At 33.0% G+C, this 16,757-nt stretch overlaps 3 protein-coding genes across 8 annotated transcripts; 2 read left to right on the plus strand and 1 right to left on the minus strand.

Moving 5' to 3' along the window:
* Positions 1-1,265: 1,265 nt before the first annotated feature.
* On the plus strand, positions 1,266-3,433 carry LOC103485191 (uncharacterized). 3 transcript variants are annotated; one of them, XM_008442686.3, is made up of 3 exons: positions 1,266-1,372; positions 1,479-1,524; positions 2,450-3,433. In XM_008442686.3, the coding sequence occupies exons 2-3, from the start codon at positions 1,508-1,510 to the stop codon at positions 3,222-3,224; spliced, it is 792 nt and encodes a 263-aa protein (XP_008440908.1). In that variant the 5' UTR covers positions 1,266-1,372; positions 1,479-1,507; the 3' UTR covers positions 3,225-3,433. The 3 variants fall into 3 exon arrangements, with proteins under 3 accessions (XP_008440908.1, XP_008440910.1, XP_016899253.1); XM_008442688.3 differs by having other exon boundaries at positions 1,270-1,372; positions 2,539-3,433; XM_017043764.2 differs by having other exon boundaries at positions 1,275-1,524.
* Positions 3,434-4,383: 950 nt separating this feature from the next.
* On the plus strand, positions 4,384-5,898 carry LOC103485193 (protein RKD5). 3 transcript variants are annotated; one of them, XM_017043765.2, is made up of 4 exons: positions 4,384-4,735; positions 4,907-5,107; positions 5,225-5,439; positions 5,525-5,898. In XM_017043765.2, exons 2-4 carry the CDS (start codon positions 4,930-4,932, stop codon positions 5,723-5,725), a joined length of 594 nt encoding a protein of 197 aa, XP_016899254.1. In that variant the 5' UTR covers positions 4,384-4,735; positions 4,907-4,929; the 3' UTR covers positions 5,726-5,898. The 3 variants fall into 3 exon arrangements, with proteins under 3 accessions (XP_016899254.1, XP_050944924.1, XP_050944923.1); XM_051088967.1 differs by having other exon boundaries at positions 4,386-4,735; positions 5,054-5,107; XM_051088966.1 differs by having other exon boundaries at positions 4,391-5,107.
* On the minus strand, positions 5,848-14,784 carry LOC103485192 (phosphoinositide phosphatase SAC7-like). Of its 2 annotated transcripts, none has more exons than XM_051088962.1 (21): positions 14,304-14,784; positions 14,053-14,225; positions 13,828-13,911; positions 12,357-12,484; positions 12,175-12,266; positions 11,860-11,917; positions 11,671-11,727; positions 11,522-11,555; positions 11,293-11,373; positions 9,641-9,747; positions 8,949-9,035; positions 8,788-8,865; positions 8,613-8,683; positions 8,433-8,531; positions 8,165-8,264; positions 7,746-7,854; positions 7,511-7,583; positions 6,866-6,959; positions 6,673-6,765; positions 6,451-6,517; positions 5,848-6,300 (listed from the first exon to the last, which is right to left on the minus strand). In XM_051088962.1, the coding sequence occupies exons 2-21, from the start codon at positions 14,198-14,200 to the stop codon at positions 6,170-6,172; spliced, it is 1,791 nt and encodes a 596-aa protein (XP_050944919.1). In that variant the 5' UTR covers positions 14,201-14,225; positions 14,304-14,784; the 3' UTR covers positions 5,848-6,169. The 2 variants fall into 2 exon arrangements, with proteins under 2 accessions (XP_050944919.1, XP_008440911.2); XM_008442689.3 differs by having other exon boundaries at positions 14,053-14,222; positions 14,304-14,719.
* Positions 14,785-16,757: the final 1,973 nt, after the last annotated feature.

Genomic DNA, 16,757 nt, shown 5'->3' on the forward strand with positions numbered 1-16,757 from the left:
GAAGGTCACATTGGTTGTAAGTGTTGACTTGGTATTTGTGACCAATAATATTTAGATTCTTATTGATGTCAAAGGATTTGGAATTGACAAAGTTATTGAAGTATGAGAATGCCATTGAAAACTACGGGAAAGAAAATTAGTTTCACTAAGTTGGGTTCCCTTCAAAGGAGATTAGCTTAATAGTAATTAGTACGATTAATATATCTACTTTCTCACGTTGAAAGTTCAAATATTCGTCCCTTAAAAGCATGTTTTTACTAATTTCACATGATGAATATTTAATTTCGAAAACAATTTAAGAAACCTATCTTTCACATGTCAAAAACCACTGAAGTTCACTACTACCTTATTATTTTCACTTCATCTTTTTTAAAATAGAACCATAAAGTTCAGTTATAAACTATCGTAGAAGTAGACCAATTGCATTTTAAAAATACTTCTTAAAGTTTAGCATAAACAACGACCATTGAACAACATAATTTTAAAGCAAGTAAATTGAAATACGAGAGATTATTTACCTTTCATGTCAACCTTTGAATTTTAATAAAACTAACTTAATTTTGATCTTACCAATTTAATCATTACAATATTATCTTGATTTCTTTGTAGTTTTACCCATAATTTTGAAATAAAATTACAAAGCAATATATTAGTTCCAAAATATTGCAATTAGAGAAAAAAAAAAACAAAATTAGGTAGCATGCGTTCCTCAAATGTATAATTCTCAACGATCATATATGTTATGTATATATATTAAAAAATTAAAATGATATATTTGAAATTTCCACATTGGTAGCAAATTACTAACGTTGATTTTAGTTTATTACTAATGTGATTGAATTAAAGTACTATTTTGGTCCCGCTAAGTTCGATTATAATTTTAGTTCATATGCTCTTAATAAATGGATCTTTTCAAAAATAGAAAAATTGATAAAACAAAACCACTAAAATAGAAAATTCATTACATTTGATTTTTTTACCGTAAATATTTATATGAAAGGTTCAACTTTTCAACATTTTCTTTTAATTAAATCTTAAATTTAATTTCAAACCAGGATTAAAATTTGATTAAAAGAAATTTTAAGATTAAATTTAAGAATTACTAAAAATTTTAAAAATTGGATATATGGAAGATAATTTTTTGGAGCTGTAAACTCCAAATTGGGGTAATAAAAATAAAATAATGAGAAAAAGAAAAATAAAAGAATTGTTGGGAATACCATTTATGGTGAATAGGGGTATTTGAGTAATTTGAGAATAGGGCAATCAAAGTTATGAAAAGTTTTAACCCTAGTTTGTGTTTTTGTGTTGAATTTGGGCGGTGGAATCGGAAGCCAAAATCGAAGTTCAGAATCAATCCTTCGTAATCTTGGTTAGGGTTTTCCTTTTCCCGCTTTCTTCTCTTCTCTTTCTCTTTGAATCCACTTCCTTAATCCTTCGCAATCCATCCAATTTACTCCTTTTCCGTCGTTTATCAGAGTGTAGCTTTTGGAGATTCAACACAATCATGTACGGACCCAGAGGGTAAGTCCAGAATTTCTGACCTTTCTCTCTTCGCTCTTGTCTTGTTTCTTTGGAATTTTCATGGGTTGTTATTGAAATTGTGTGTTGGGATTGAGAGCAGCTGGATTGAGGGGATGAGTTCCTCTGTTTTTTGTCTTGGTGTTTCTTCTTCTTCTTATTATTCTTATTATTGCTATCAAATGGGGTTTTTTAGTAGAAAATATTCTTGAAGAACGACGTATGATTTTGTTAATGTAATTTAAATTGAGGTCCTTTTATAGTTTAATAAATAAAATGAAGGCGCGATTTATGAAACCATCCATGTGTTGCATTTTATTTACTTGATTCTCTTCTTTAGATTTTAACTTTAAAATAAACTCAATTCAGTCGGTGGTTTTTCTTCGATCGGGTAGATTTTTAGAAATCTCGAATCCTGTGGTAGGATGCGATATATCTGAGTCGTGTTAGGATTTCATTTTCCTTTTTTAAGTTTTAACCAGAAAGCAAGAATTTGAATATTGTATCGGTGTCTTATGACCTGTCTCGTTTTTTTTAATACCACTCTCAAATTTAGAAGAAGCTTTTGCAGCATTATTTAAGCTATGGAGGCCAGTGATTTAATTGGTTACTTAATGTTCTCGTGAATAGTCTTTACTTTAACATGAAGGGCTTCAATTTATACAAACATGGGGAAATCATTTTTTACTGCTTGATGGGTTGATGTTCACTGAGTCACAAAATGATTTTTCTGCTGGTACTTTTAGAAAGTCGTACTTATTCCATATCTAGTTAAATTGTTTTGTTTATAGGAGTGGTAATGGCATGTAACTTCATTGACCATAAACCGTGTACACCAATAGGTTTTAGAGGTGTAGGTTGGGCTTGGTTTTATTAACTTGCTTGAGTGGGGATTTTTCTTTTCTTTTTTCTGGGTTGGTAATTGAAGGGCAATGTTGGGAAGCGGGGGGGTTTCGGATGGGTACGAAGTCGGCTCAAAAAGACAAAGAATGATGGAACCGAATCCCTACTTCGCAGTTAGCAGCAGCACTGCTGGATTTCAACCTTACGGCTATGGGAGTTTTCCACCTACTCATGCCTTCCCTGTGGTTCGCCTTAGAGGACTTCCCTTCAACTGCACTGACATTGATATTTTCAAGTTCTTTGCTGGACTGGACATTGTGGATGTGCTGCTTGTCAACAAGAATGGACGGTTCATGGGAGAGGCCTTTGTTGTCTTTGCTGGCTCTGTGCAGGTTGAGTTTGCATTGCAACGTGATCGACAGAATATGGGACGTAGGTATGTAGAAGTCTTCAGGTGCAAAAGGCAAGATTATTACAACGCTATTGCTGCAGAAGTAAATTACGAGGGCATTTATGATAATGATTACCACGGAAGCCCTCCTCCTCGACAAAAGAGGTTCAGTGACAAGGACCAGATGGAATACACCGAGATACTGAAACTTCGTGGTCTCCCCTTCTCTGTGACAAAATCCAACATCATTGAATTTTTTGGAGAGTTTGACCTTGCAGAAGATAGGATACATATTGCAAGTCGTCCAGATGGGAAGGCTACTGGGGAGGCTTACGTGGAGTTTGCTTCAGCAGAGGAGGCAAAGAGAGCAATGAGCAAGGACAAGATGACAATTGGATCAAGATACGTGGAGTTGTTTCCTTCAACCCCAAATGAAGCAAGAAGAGCTGAGTCAAGGTCAAGACAGTAAAGTAGGTAAACTTGGTTATGGAGTCTAAAAGGTTCTCTGTTGCTATATTTTTGTGCCGAGGATTTGCCGTTCTTGTACTCTTTCCAGTTTGTAGGATGACTATCGTTGTGGTATATTCTCTCTGCAGTTTTGGCTGAATCTGTGGAGTAAATCGATACTGCATTTTGAGATTGAAGTGTTAGTCCTATGAGTCCATAACTTGGTTAAAAGACTGACCTTCTTTTCCTTCTTTTTCCCATTTCACCGCATTTCTTTTTCCATTGAGGTACTCTATATGACATGAGATTAGGAATTTAGGCTACAGTTGTTGAAATTCAATTACGCAAAGTTCTGCAAAAGGGCCATACATTAATGGTGTGACAGTGGTTGACATTAATGAACAATAGCCAAAATTAAAAGCCGTCGTGAATTGTGTACTGTTGTTTATCATTTGCCATTTCTCGTACATTCAACAAGGGGACTTCGAATTCATTTGAAAATTAAATGCACTTTAGATCCTATCATTTAGTTTTAGTTTACTTTATCCTTTTTTTATCTCATGGAAGGCATTTTCTTTCTTTTCAAAATTTTAAGAGATGTTCCTTGATAATAGTAATAAAAAAAAATACCGAACAAATAAACCAACTCTTAATTACGTATTTATCGTGAATATGATGTGATTTTTCATGGGATCCTTGAAGTTGGTAGATGAAAATTAGCCATTCAGAAAATGTCGGCTGACAACTTTTTAGTGATTTGGACATCTCAGCAGAGGAAGTAAATTAAAGTATAAAGGTATTTGTTTATTTTGAAACAATTATTCAGAATATACGTGTATAGATATTGGGTTCAATGAGTGTAAAATTGGAATCAAGTACATATGATGTTATATGTGTTTATATATAGTTTTCGTAAGTTATCATAAGATGTTCTGTTGACCCTAAAGCTATATGAGAAACTTTTGACATCGAATATACCAAATCCCGTTTGTGATCACACTAACATGTCACTGCCAATTCATCTAAAACTTATTATTATTATTTAAGAATATAACATCACATACATAAGAAAGTTTAATTTCTGAGTTTTACCTATGCCAATAACTAAAACCGAAATAAGCATGTCGTTATGATATTTAATATCAAGTAGTAACCAAGTTAAAAGAGTGAACAGTGAATCTTGAAATGTAAAATCTATGGCAACCCTAAAAATCATTATGAATTTTAGGTATGTAAAAGATGACCAACAGAAAATGGCAATTTGTGTGTGATTGTGAAGCTAAATGACAAAAAACTTGAACCTCCCCTCTCATGGTCCACACCCTCCATCACTGTTCCCGCTGTCCAAAACAGACCACTTTTTTGGTTCATTCTTTATTCTCTAATTGGAGTTTTCTCCTCTTTAGAATTGCCTTCCTAGTGCAACAAAAAAAGATCAAAGAAAAGACTTGGTTTCTGTAAAGAGCAGCTTCTATGTAAATTGGAGGATGATATAAGAGATAGGCCCAGTAAAGGGCTTACAAGTTCTCACTGGTAATATTTCTAAGTTGGGGTTTTTCTCTTTTCATGATGGTTTCTGGCACATGCATGGTTTGAATCTGTTGTATGATCTCTCTTTATCTGGCTTCTCTGCTGTCACTTTGTCCCGTTGTTACTGCAAACATCATTTGTTAGATGATTATAAGAGTTTTTGACTCAGCACAGACATTCAAAAAGTTCCACATGAAATGAAGAATCCCCATCTATCTTGTTTTCCCAATGGAGAGTTATGTCAACTAAAAAATGGCAAATCTCATCAACCAAGAAACTTGCCTCTACTTGATCAGGATCTTAACTTCCTTCCTTGTTCAGTTTCTGTATCCAAAGGATCTGGGAATCAAATGGAGGAGTCCTGTGATGAATCAGGTTTGGCTACAACTTTCTCTTTATATAGGGAATGTTATGAACTCTTTTTCGGACAACTAGAAATAGTAGTTCGTGTCCATATTATGAAAGTTGACTAAACAGGTGGGGAATTGATAGGTATTGCAGAAAAGAAAAGGAGGGCAACAAGTGAGCACATTGCTGGAATTACTTTATCCGATCTGGCTAAAAATTTTGGTGTTCCGATCACAGAAGCTTCAAGAAATCTAAATGTTGGATTAACAGTACTGAAAAGAAAATGCAGAGAATTTGGCATTCATCGCTGGCCGCACAGGAAGATAAAGTCTATTGATGGTCTAATTCGAGATCTTCAGGTTATCCCTTTCTTCCTATTTTGCATCTAGAACTTCATTGCAACTTAGAAAGGCACGGTTTGTTTATAGAAAAGGGTGTTTGTAGGAAGAAGCAAAGCATAGGGAGGAAGATCACAAAGCTCTGATGGCAGTGACCAAGAGGCAAATGATGTTGCAGAATGAAAGAGAGAGGATAGAGAGGACACCATTTAGAGAGCTGGAGAGTGAGACCAAGAGATTTAGGCAAGATGTTTTCAGGAGAAAGCATAAAGCTAGGGCTCTAGAAAGTCAGAGTCCTTCAGTTTAGTTTGCAGGCATTAGTAATTATATGCATAATATTGAACAAAATAACTGGAAAAGTAGGATGCTACTTTATAATCTCATCATGACATACCCGACAAGAAGGTCTTGTAAGACCTGTACCAGCAATTTTCATATGGAACTTTCTGTTTTTTTTCAATGAATATTGTGTTTAAATAATTGCTACAATAGTATCTCTCTAAAATGTATATTGTTCTGAGTCAGATAGGATATAACACGACAATGAATAACATAAACATCTGATATTCTAAAAAACAGGAGTGATCAGAAAAGGGAACTGTAATAACATTCTGTGATAGCGGTCCTAATGAGAAACTGGGCACTTCAGATGGAACAAAGAAAGAAACTCTATAAACGACTGAAAATCTTCGAAAGAAAAATTGAATTTCAATGAATAGTTAGCTGAATATGCCAATCTCTGGAACCAAAATCATGATCGAGGTTTGTGTAGACGAGGCCGATTGCAGAAAATCCGACCGTTGGCCCTTACAAAACCTGCAATAGCTATACTCAGGCCTGCCCACAGGATAGAAAAGAACAAGTGTCGAAGATCATAGCGAGCTGCAAAAGAGAAAGAAAAGAGTAAATAAACAAAATTGAATATGCTGTTGGCGGTAAATAAATGAAATTGAATTTGCTGTTGGCTCTCCCTGTTCTTCAAACTACTTGACAAGCTAAAAATGAGAGAGAGAGAGAGATAGACAGACTCACCTTGTCTCAATGACAAGGCTGCAAAAAAGAATCCTGTCATCACCAGTGATAAAGCCAGTGGGAAGGACTGTACCAGAAATGTAAATAAGGTTAGTCTATAACAGACGATTGAAGTTCATTTGAACATTTTATAAACTAAAAATAGATCGACTGCTTGATAAGCAATTTGATTGAGCTGTCCTTTTCCTGCAGAAGTTAAGTGCTATTTCAAATTTTACTCACCGCCACAGCTTCTAAGCCTCCCTTTTGAGTTGTGGGCGTCATATCCCGACTAACTGAAACGATATAGTGTCCTTGCAAGAGATCAATAGCATCCTTCACCAAAGTCAAAGTGCATTTGAAGTCCAATCGAAAAGGTTGTACATTTAATGATCTCTTTTTTTAAAAAAAAAAATGAAAATGGATATGGATCTACCTGTTTTGTTCCATCAACAAAGTTATTCAAATAATAGCGTTGGAGAGCATTCCAACCATCCTTCATGATCCCTTGAATCGTCCGTTGGCCATACCTTCAACCAAATCACACAGAATGATATAAAATATATATATATATAACAAAACATAAAATAAAACCACATGCTCAACATTAACAATGTAACATCAAATATCCTCTCTCCCCATACCAAACAGCAAGAAGAAGAGAATGCAGTTTAATATAAAAAATGAGATGGTGAATTATCAGTCCCAAGTAGCTTATCTAACATGAAATTGATTAATGTTGTAAAAAGATGAGCCCACTAAAATTTGCTACTAATTGAATGGCTTGACCACCTCACAAGAAATCTTATCTTTAAATTTCTACATAAAACACTCGTTTAACATTGTATTTAATGGAAACTACTTCATTGGAAAATTTTGATTCATAAAGGATAGATTCAAAACTTAAAGATAAAGAATGAATCTGAAAAGTTATAATATTTAGCCATTTAAAAACACAATACAGTTGGATAGAAGCTATCGGAAGTAACCTTTAATCCACATGAAATTATACGCAAAAGACTAGATGCAAGTGCATTAGCTAAAAAAGATTGAAAGAAACTGAGGTAGGACTGAGGAGTACCTAACAAAATCTCCTTTCAAAGCAGGAGTGCCAGAATATTGGGTACTTATATCATCTCCATGATTAGCCCAAACTGAATAGGGGAAAAAAACAGCAAGGTATAAATTTATTACATCGAAGGATAAGCCTAAAACTTTCAAGAAAAAATGCAATCAACATGAACATGCAGTCAACTTCAATAATGTCTTAAGACGTTAGTGAGCAAATTAATCAAATTGCCATACAATTGACTCACTGATTTTAAAACTTTCATCTAGGTTCGGATGTGAGCTAATAGTTTCGTCAGCACCAAAAATTCCAAGCCTCCTCAGTTGGGATTCCAACATCTTTCGGGCTATCATACTCTGCAACCATATTAAAATATAAAAATACTAACAAAACAATTGCAAAATGACAATCTGTTAAAAAAAAATTATATCCATTATTGATTTAACGTATACACAACAGCAATGAGACTTCTTTATAAATGGTTCATCCATAACCTTGATAATTTCCCTGCCCGCTAAAGCTTAAAAAAGGGGAATCCTAGAAAACCGAGGCTGCTATTATTGACAAAGATAATTAATAGGCTGCTATTATGGACAAATTTTAAGAGCACTAAGTTTGTAGCTTATTTCATCATTCACCAACTCTAAATTTGGTCAGCTAAGCTACCTGGGTAACATTTGTGCGGTCCAAGCAATCAATGCAATTCGTCCTCACAACTCCGAGTTGTTCCTTCATTTTCTCACCCTTGTCATTCAATAACATGTATCTATATATTGCAAATAGTAAATAAACATGTGAGGTCAGAAGGAAGGTAATCTTTAGCAGCACAATAAAGTTTCCAAATGAAAGTAACATGAAGCCTAACTATAAAAATGAAACAGAAAGGTCATTTCATAATTCACAAAATGGAAGAGCGAGAGGTGGAGAAACTTGCCCATTTTGATCAAGGAAGTCTGAGATTTGTTCAAAAAGGATCGAGAGGCGCTCAAAATGAACATGCCCGCAGATGTGATGGAAGTCAAAATGCAGGTATCTAAAATATTTTTAAAATTTCAGTTTGGGCAAATGATAGGCTCCAAAGCAAAAATAAATAGAAGAAGGTAGAAAACTGTACCTTACATCATCACCAGTAATTTGTTGCATTGCATTTGCGAACTTTTCACTTAAGCGCCCCTCAGCTCCATGCTGATAAGAGAACAAGGTGATATAAAAATATTGACCATACCAATTACAATGCTAGACACATGCATACATGATACAAACACAAAAATAGATAATTAGTGACTCACCCCGTTGACAAGATCAACAGCCAACACAGCCCCATACTTTTTCCTTAAATCGAGAAAATGCCGATCAGCTACTCGAGGCTGGAAGCAATACAATAGCCAATCAATCAATACTATAGTAGTCCACATATGATGAAAAATACCAAGCAACAGAAGATACTCACAGATTCTTCTAGTTTCACTAATTCAAATTTGGGCTTGTATGTCAAATCAACAATTTGTTCCCATAGTAATGGAATTGATCCCCGAACCTACAAAGTTCAATGTCAAAAGTGAGATATAAAGTCATGGATGCTATACAGATCTAGAAGATTTTGCAAATAAAATATTTAGATTCAGGCTGCATCCTAGGATGGCCTTGATTGGGATCAACTTTTTTTATCACTGTTAACATTTGATACAGATTGACATCACAGAGAAGAATGGTCCGATCAACCCTACGGTAGTATGATGATTTAACCTAAATATTCAGCTAAGCTATTTTTAGCGGAAACACAAAAATAAAATAGTAAACTTACTAAACAAAAGTCTGAATAAAAAGTCTAGGAAGAGCTGTCTCAACATCTTGGCTAGAATTAAAGTTACTTTTGCTCTCCCCTTTTATAATTTTATCAATGGGAGACACTGATAGGCTGCCTATCAATGTTTATCATGGATAGAATCTGAAATTTTGTTATATTTTGGTTTATGCTATATTTGAAAATGCTCCATATAAATATGTAGTAATTATTCATAAATCATAAGCTAGTCGAGTAAAAATATATTAGGGAATTGTGGTGTGACTTAGATTTCCAACCAATGGCAAGAAGGATATGCACATGAAAAATACACATTGATGGTTTACATGGTGTGTTACCTGGACAAATGATGCTGTGAAGCCATGCAATTGAATAATTTGCTCACTTTCCACAAAGTTAGCAACATATCCATCAGAATCGGCCCCTCTTCTCCACAATCGAGTTCCTTTCAGGTCAATAATTATGTGATAAATTTCTTCTTTTTTTTTTTTTTTTAATGAAAACAACCACTTTCATTGAGAAAGAATGAAAGATATGATAAAATTCTTTTGAACTGCCAACTATTGGTGAATCAACATTTTGCAAGATTTTCATTGAATAAAAAATGAATACAAAATACTCTAACGTATGAGAAGTTGTAATTATGAGAGTAATAACTTCTCAGAAGTTAAAGTTTCAAAGTATGAGAGTAATAACACCTCATAATGTTTTTCTTTTTCTTTCTTTCTTTACAACTTAGTAAGAAGTCATACTTGAATCACTTTCTTCCTTTACCAATGAAAACCATGGTCAGGAGACTCTTTAAGATCTTACAACTTCAAGTTATATTATATGTTCTACAATCCAAAAATCTAGAAGGTGTTGAAAAATAAATATTAAAAGAATTACAAAATATGTCAATAATTCGAGAAAGTTGGAACCTCCACTCTCCTAAGTGTACACATCCAACTCACTAAATCAATGCCTACCTTCACCCTTTGCCGCTCATTCTGTTTATATTAAGTCTCTTCCCACAAATTCTTAGCTAGTACTACTAGCATACCCTCAATGCCTGAATAATACTCCTAACTCTATCCCAATATCATCACCAAATTCCCTGTTTCAATTCTTCCGATCAACATCATTAAATAATATCTCTGGTTCTTTCAAATCAATCATTTTAGTTTTGACCCAGTTTGCTTGCTCGTACTTATCTCATTCAGACAAAAAGAGTAGCTGGTATAACAAACATCCTGTTCCATCAATCTTTGAGAGCCCCAACTAATCCTACCCTCATCTAGCGGCAAGTTTATGAGTCCAGTCTGTTTTATCTGACAGATCCCAACGTAGAAAAAAGATGTTAAAAATGTTTAAGGATAGCATTTTGCTCTTTGATCCTTGTGGTCTCAACTTATTTTTTTGAGGGGATAATAGAAAAACTAAACTTTCCGTTGATGATATGGGAAATACGAAAGGAAACCAAAGTAGATTTACAAAAAGGCTAAATTGGTGTTAAAAGCAAAATAATTATATTACAAAAGAGAATAAAAGGGCACACCAACCTCCAAAGCTTGCTTTTTATATTATTTTTTCTTACTTTTGGTGCAAAATATTTTTAAATATTATTAGGGCATCTGGCAACTTTGAGTCAAACATGGATAGTAACCCTGGAATATTAAGTAAGATATTCCATTCATCACTTTTAAAGGAAGAGACAACCAACACTCAACACAACACTTCAAAGATACCGGATTGAAGACTGAGAACTCATTCACCTTATTCAATTCTATGTTAATTTTGGTCCTTTCGGAGAACTAAAAAAGTTGACAGACCAGAAGAAAAGGATAAACCAGGTTAGCAACAAATGTTAAAACTCTGGTTTTAATCATATTTTTAAATTATTATTAAAAAAGCATAGATTACTCTAGATAAATTTGGAGTTCCGAGATACAATTAGTGATTTTAGAAAAAATACGAAGACCACAGTTTCAATAAAATAAAAAGGGAATACCTGTTCTCCTTGTGCATCTCCGAGCAATCAGAGTTACATCAACAATATCTTTCCCAATGGCAGCCTGGAAATTCTGAAAGCCTGACAACCTATTAAGGAAAGACTGCCCAGAGGAATAACTGATACTTCAAACATGTTCAAGCAAAACTTTGACTAAATAAAATAAACTGCACTTCTTTGACATGCACGCATAGCTAAAAGGACTGAGTTGAGAATTATATAAGGATACTCCCTTGGATAACAGGAAGTAAATATGGATCAAGCTGCAAATATGAGAAGATAGTAATTAGCAGAGAGAACTTCATGGTGCAAGGTGTTACGACCCCAAGGGGTTACAAGCAAAGTACAGATGACAACTAAATTTTTATTTTTCCCAACCTTACTATCAATGAGCACTTCCAACAAGTAATTGTTCCAAAGAAATCTTGGTTCTGCCTGCAGGCAAAAAAAATTGTTTGTCGAACTCCTAATTCTTTGAAATTTAGGGTCACTATAAAACCAACATAATTTTTTTACTGAATATATAAACTAGAGGTGGAAAAAAAACAAATCAAAATGAGGGCTAACCTGTCTCCATAAGGGTAGTAACTTCGATTCATCACCTAAAGCGTGCAATCTTTGTGCACTGCAACAAAAAGAAAGAAAAAGAGAGATAAAGAGCGACAGAGAGAGATCAAAGCCCATATCCCTTGAGTAGGGTAGAGTAATGACTTGAGCAAAAGATAAAGATGTAAAAAGCTTAAGCTAATTGAAGTTTGTGCATGTGTGTACATCAAAATACACGCACAAAAGGACAAATCTGGCAATTGTTAACCATTAATGCAATTGCTACAAATTAATGCACAAGATATGATTGATGAGGAAATGAGGAAATCACTTCACCTCAGTGTTAAATTGGTATCATAGGAAAAATAAAGACCAGAAGTCTTCTCTGCTACATTCAAGAGTCCAGAGAACTCTGCCTCCATCTTTTTCTGCTAGACATTGTCTAATTAGTTTAAATGGAGTGATATTGTCAGTTCGATACTATGTGTTACAGAAGAAAACAAGCTATAGAGACTTACCTGCTCCAAAGGAGAACTGTTTACTGAATGATCGCATGGAAAAACTTTCAAGGATGTAATTCTAAAGATGGGGTGCCCCAAATAAGACCCCACACACTCACGGTCGGTAATGACAATTAAATAGGATCCTGAAAGATGGCAGGCATAGTTAGACATCTAATCATGCGGGCAGCTTAGTGTAGAAAAAATAAAATATAGCTGATCCATACACTGCTTATCAAAATATGACACGGATGCAGCAAAAAAGACCAGATAGCTGACTAAAGTGACAAGTCTGAATATGAAATGTTGAGCTATGATATAAATTGTTTTTGTACAAATTTGCTTCGAGGATTTCAGGTTTGGTGGACTAGCCTTCTTCTCTCTATTGGAGTAATAGTGGGTTGGACTTACATTTTTCTTTCCTTACAAAATAAGATTGAACTGCATACACTATAACTCATGATGCCTAATGAAAATTAAGGCCCCGACTAAAAAAATGGGGCCATTTTGGACACCATACAGTTTATAGCATATTCATCAATTAGGAAAAAAAATAAGAATTAATCCTCCTGATACCCATATTTATTTTAAGAATCATGTTCTCTTTAAGAGTAGTAAAATAAGGGAGCATTTGAATTTTGCCTTTGGTTGTATCAAATTTACAAAGTTTATGCATACAATTTACAAAATTTCAATGCAAGTCGTATTCCATGATCAGAATGTGGCCTCCATGCATTCAAACAAAAAATTATGCTGTACTCACTTGCAAAAGATAAAACATTAATATATGAGCGCAGTTTGCAACTTTTGTTACTCACTACACTTGAGGAAGTCCTAAAAATCAATCTCATCCTCAAGAAAGCTAAAATGCAATTGGTAATTTATGAGTGCATTTTGTATGCCCTGTATTTCTTTCATTTTTCTTAATAAAGATTCCGTTAAAAAAAGGTTCAAGCTCTACCTCAATCACACTAGATTCTTTGTGGAATACTAGATCTCATTCCAAATATCAGTATGACACTGTAGCTAGAAATTTTCTTCATTCTGATTTTGGTTCCAAGATTATTTTAATTAAAGCCCTCAAATCTTGTCAAAGCGAGATTAGCTCTATGGCAATTGGCATGATCTTTCATTTTAACGGTGAGAGGTACGAATCACAGCACCAATTATTGTACTAAAAAAACCTCCAATCTTATGTTTACTTTCATTTTGGTCCTCTTTCAAACTTTACATGCAAATGTACGTTCTCTACAGTTTTGTTCTCCATGAAAAATTTTAATCCTCGTAATGTGGTAGTCTTATATCTTCTTGCGTCAAGAATTCTTAGCCAACAGGGTGAAACTTTATCACAAAAGATATGGAAAAACAGTGACAAGATACATTATTGCTTAAATAAAACTTTGATCATTCATCAATGAACTGAAAAAATTGCAATCAAATTTCAACGTTAAGAAGAAGTGAATAATAGAACTTCTCGAGAATTTGTCACCTGCAAGTAGTTTCAGCAAGCCAATTACTCCAAAAATTGTCCTTATCTTTGGAACCCTGATAGAGCTGCATTGAGGAAGTTCATCTAGAGCAGCAAAAAGGAGAATTGTCGATTTGGTATAACATTCAGAATCAGCAAAATCATAAAATACCAAAATCAACAAAAAACAAAAACTGAACAAGCATATGAATCCAGCCAAAACAGGGTAAAACTCCCATCACCAACCTATAAGTTTCATGGATCCATCGACACGACTGACTGACAGAGACGAACCACAAGAGCCATCTGTCGGCTCTATAACATACTGATCCGGAAATTCCCATAATCGCATGCGGGTATACAACTTTTGTGCAGAATCAGCCCTCTCCATCATTATTTGGATCCAACCCAACTAACTACTAACAAAAGATCAGAAACCCAGTTACCAAAAATCCATCCAGAACAAAAAAACACAAATAGAATCAACCAAACCATACCGATTAAAAGATGCTCTGAAAACCCTTTTGAGCTGGTACCAGGTAGAAAATGATAAAACGGTATAAAGAGAAGAAAAAAGAAAGATCCTCTCGCGGAGAGAGGTCCGATCCAGAGAGTAGAAAAAGGTGGAGGCAATGAATGTGAGGAATTGAGCAGCTGAAGTTAGTTGAATTCTCTTATTTCCAAAATGGGTATAGGAAAATTTTTGGAATTTTTGAGCGGAAAGGTCTCGATTGTTTAACTGAATTTAAGCTTCAGGTGAGGGATGGAGTAACGACCTTTCCCGAAGTATCGGACAAATGTTAAAAGGAAAGCCACATTGTTCTTCACGGTCGTGCGACCCACCACCATCGACGGATCCCCCACTCTCTTCTCTTCACGTTCCGATGTGATTCAATCTTAACGCTCTATAATTAACTTTACAAAAATTCCTCCTTTTCTTTATTCATTTTTTCCTACAATCTTAACAAACATAAGTTTGATAAGGTTTCGTTTTGTTCTTCACTAATCACCCTATTATCTATTTTTTATAATCTCCCTTTCTTAGTTAACAACATAAAAAACATTTCTAATCGCAACTTCACATTATTGAGCTAAATAAGTTTGGTCAAACGATAATCGATATGTTTACTATTTTTCCAAATTTAGAGTTGAATCATCCATTCTTGTCAATAATGTATATGATTTTAACTTATTAATACATATACATTATGTACATATTTTTAAATATTAAGAATTCGCATCTCACACTTGGTTGATTAAAACATTATATTATTGATCAAAATAATAGAAGTTTGAATTGATATTTTACATTTAGCAAGTTTTTAAAATTTAGCATCAATCTCTAGTCTCACATATGGCACATGTGCCCTAATCCTCCTCGATCAAAGCTCTAATATTTGAATTTACAATTTTCTAATGTTTTATTTTTGGTTTAGGTGATTGTATTACTTAACCAATAGGTTACGTGAGAAGTACGGTCATTCAAAACATTGAAAATATGTCTTATAAGTAGAATTATCCATAAATTGGATAGGACCTTCTTGTGCTTATCATCGTAACTCCATTTCATTCCACATTTATTTTTGTGGATATTGGAATGGGGTTCCATTCAAGGAAATTCTCAATTTTGCTTGTGAAAGAATAATTAACTTTAAACACTACTAATATAAAATTAATCAAATTTGAAGAAATACTTATCTACAAGATTATATACATATACATTGAAATATAATATTTATATAATACCAATAACGATATAATAATAATTGTTGTAATAATTCAAAAAGAATTAAATAAGGTGTGGATGAGAGTAGATAATACATTAGGTTTATTTTCTTCGTCTTTTAGTTTATTTATTTTTATGTCTTTTCGAAGGTGAGTTAAGACATTCGCACTTTTAATTTTTTAAACTCAAACTTAAGTATATCTAATTTTGATTTTAATTTAGATTTTCAATTTTTTTTTTTGAAAGGCGTAGCAAATTGAATTCAAAATTAAATATATATGTCAATTTTTACTTCACTTTAAAAATCTATTATTTAAAAAAAAAAAACTTACTTTTACATATACAAGTTAGTGTATTTAATAACCCAATATAAGAAATTTTTTTACTTTAACCCCTTTAATTTAGTAATTTTTTAACCATATTTTCTATATATATAAAACTTATATTTGAACCATATATTTTATTTTAAACTTGGCAATATTATAATAATTAGAATAAATAAATATATATATATATATATTTTTAAATAACGTGTTTTTTTTTAAGTAACATAAAAAAAATATGATAGATTCAAATAATGTGTTTTTTTAAGTAAGGTAAAAAATAAGGTGAGAAAAAACATATTGAAAAAAATAGAGTAATCTGACCTCGTATACGACTTTGCTGGAAAATCGTGGACCCACTTCATGGCACATAAATCTCACATATTTTTTCTTTTTTCATTATTTAATATATATGTATTAAATTTTATATATTCAAATCTTCAAATTCTAATTTATAAAAATATTATTTTTTATTAAATATATTTTCAAATTCCAATCTCCAATTTAATATATATGTTATTAAAAATGATTTGTTACATACCACTTTTCATTTTGTTTTTTTTTAAAAGTAGACATTCTTGCTATATAATAAAATTATCATTTTGTTTTTTTTTAAAAGTAGACATTCTTGCTATATAATAAAATTATCATTTTGTTTTTTTTTAAAAGTAGACATTCTTGCTATATAATAAAATTAGATATTTTGATTCTAAAAAAAATTAAATATTCTAATTCTCATACAATATAATTATTCTTACCATAACTCTTTTTATTTTGATCATAAAAAATTAGACATTTTGTTAATAACTGTGAATTGCAAATATTTGTTTAATAGATTTTTTAGTAAATTATTTTGTTAATTATATATATTTTTTTTAATGAATTGGAGATTAGAATTTGGA

Source organism: Cucumis melo, chromosome 8, assembly GCF_025177605.1.
Source record: "Cucumis melo cultivar AY chromosome 8, USDA_Cmelo_AY_1.0, whole genome shotgun sequence".
Lineage (NCBI taxonomy): Eukaryota > Viridiplantae > Streptophyta > Magnoliopsida > Cucurbitales > Cucurbitaceae > Cucumis > Cucumis melo.

What these genes read in the sequence shown, in the direction of transcription:
- LOC103485193 (XM_017043765.2), top strand. Translation starts at nt 4,930, where the DNA reads ATGAAGAATCCCCATCTATCTTGTTTTCCCAATGGAGAGTTATGTCAA. An exon ending in GGAGTCCTGTGATGAATCAG is followed by an intron (nt 5,108 to 5,224) that starts GTTTGGCTACAA and finishes GGGAATTGATAG; the next exon opens with GTATTGCAGAAAAGAAAAGG. An exon ending in GTCTAATTCGAGATCTTCAG is followed by an intron (nt 5,440 to 5,524) that starts GTTATCCCTTTC and finishes GGGTGTTTGTAG; the next exon opens with GAAGAAGCAAAGCATAGGGA.
- LOC103485192 (XM_051088962.1), bottom strand. Translation starts at nt 14,200, where the DNA reads ATGATGGAGAGGGCTGATTCTGCACAAAAGTTGTATACCCGCATGCGA. An exon ending in GATACCAATTTAACACTGAG is followed by an intron (nt 11,918 to 12,174) that starts GTGAAGTGATTT and finishes TTTTTGTTGCAG; the next exon opens with TGCACAAAGATTGCACGCTT. An exon ending in AGATGAAAGTTTTAAAATCA is followed by an intron (nt 7,584 to 7,745) that starts GTGAGTCAATTG and finishes TCCCCTATTCAG; the next exon opens with TTTGGGCTAATCATGGAGAT.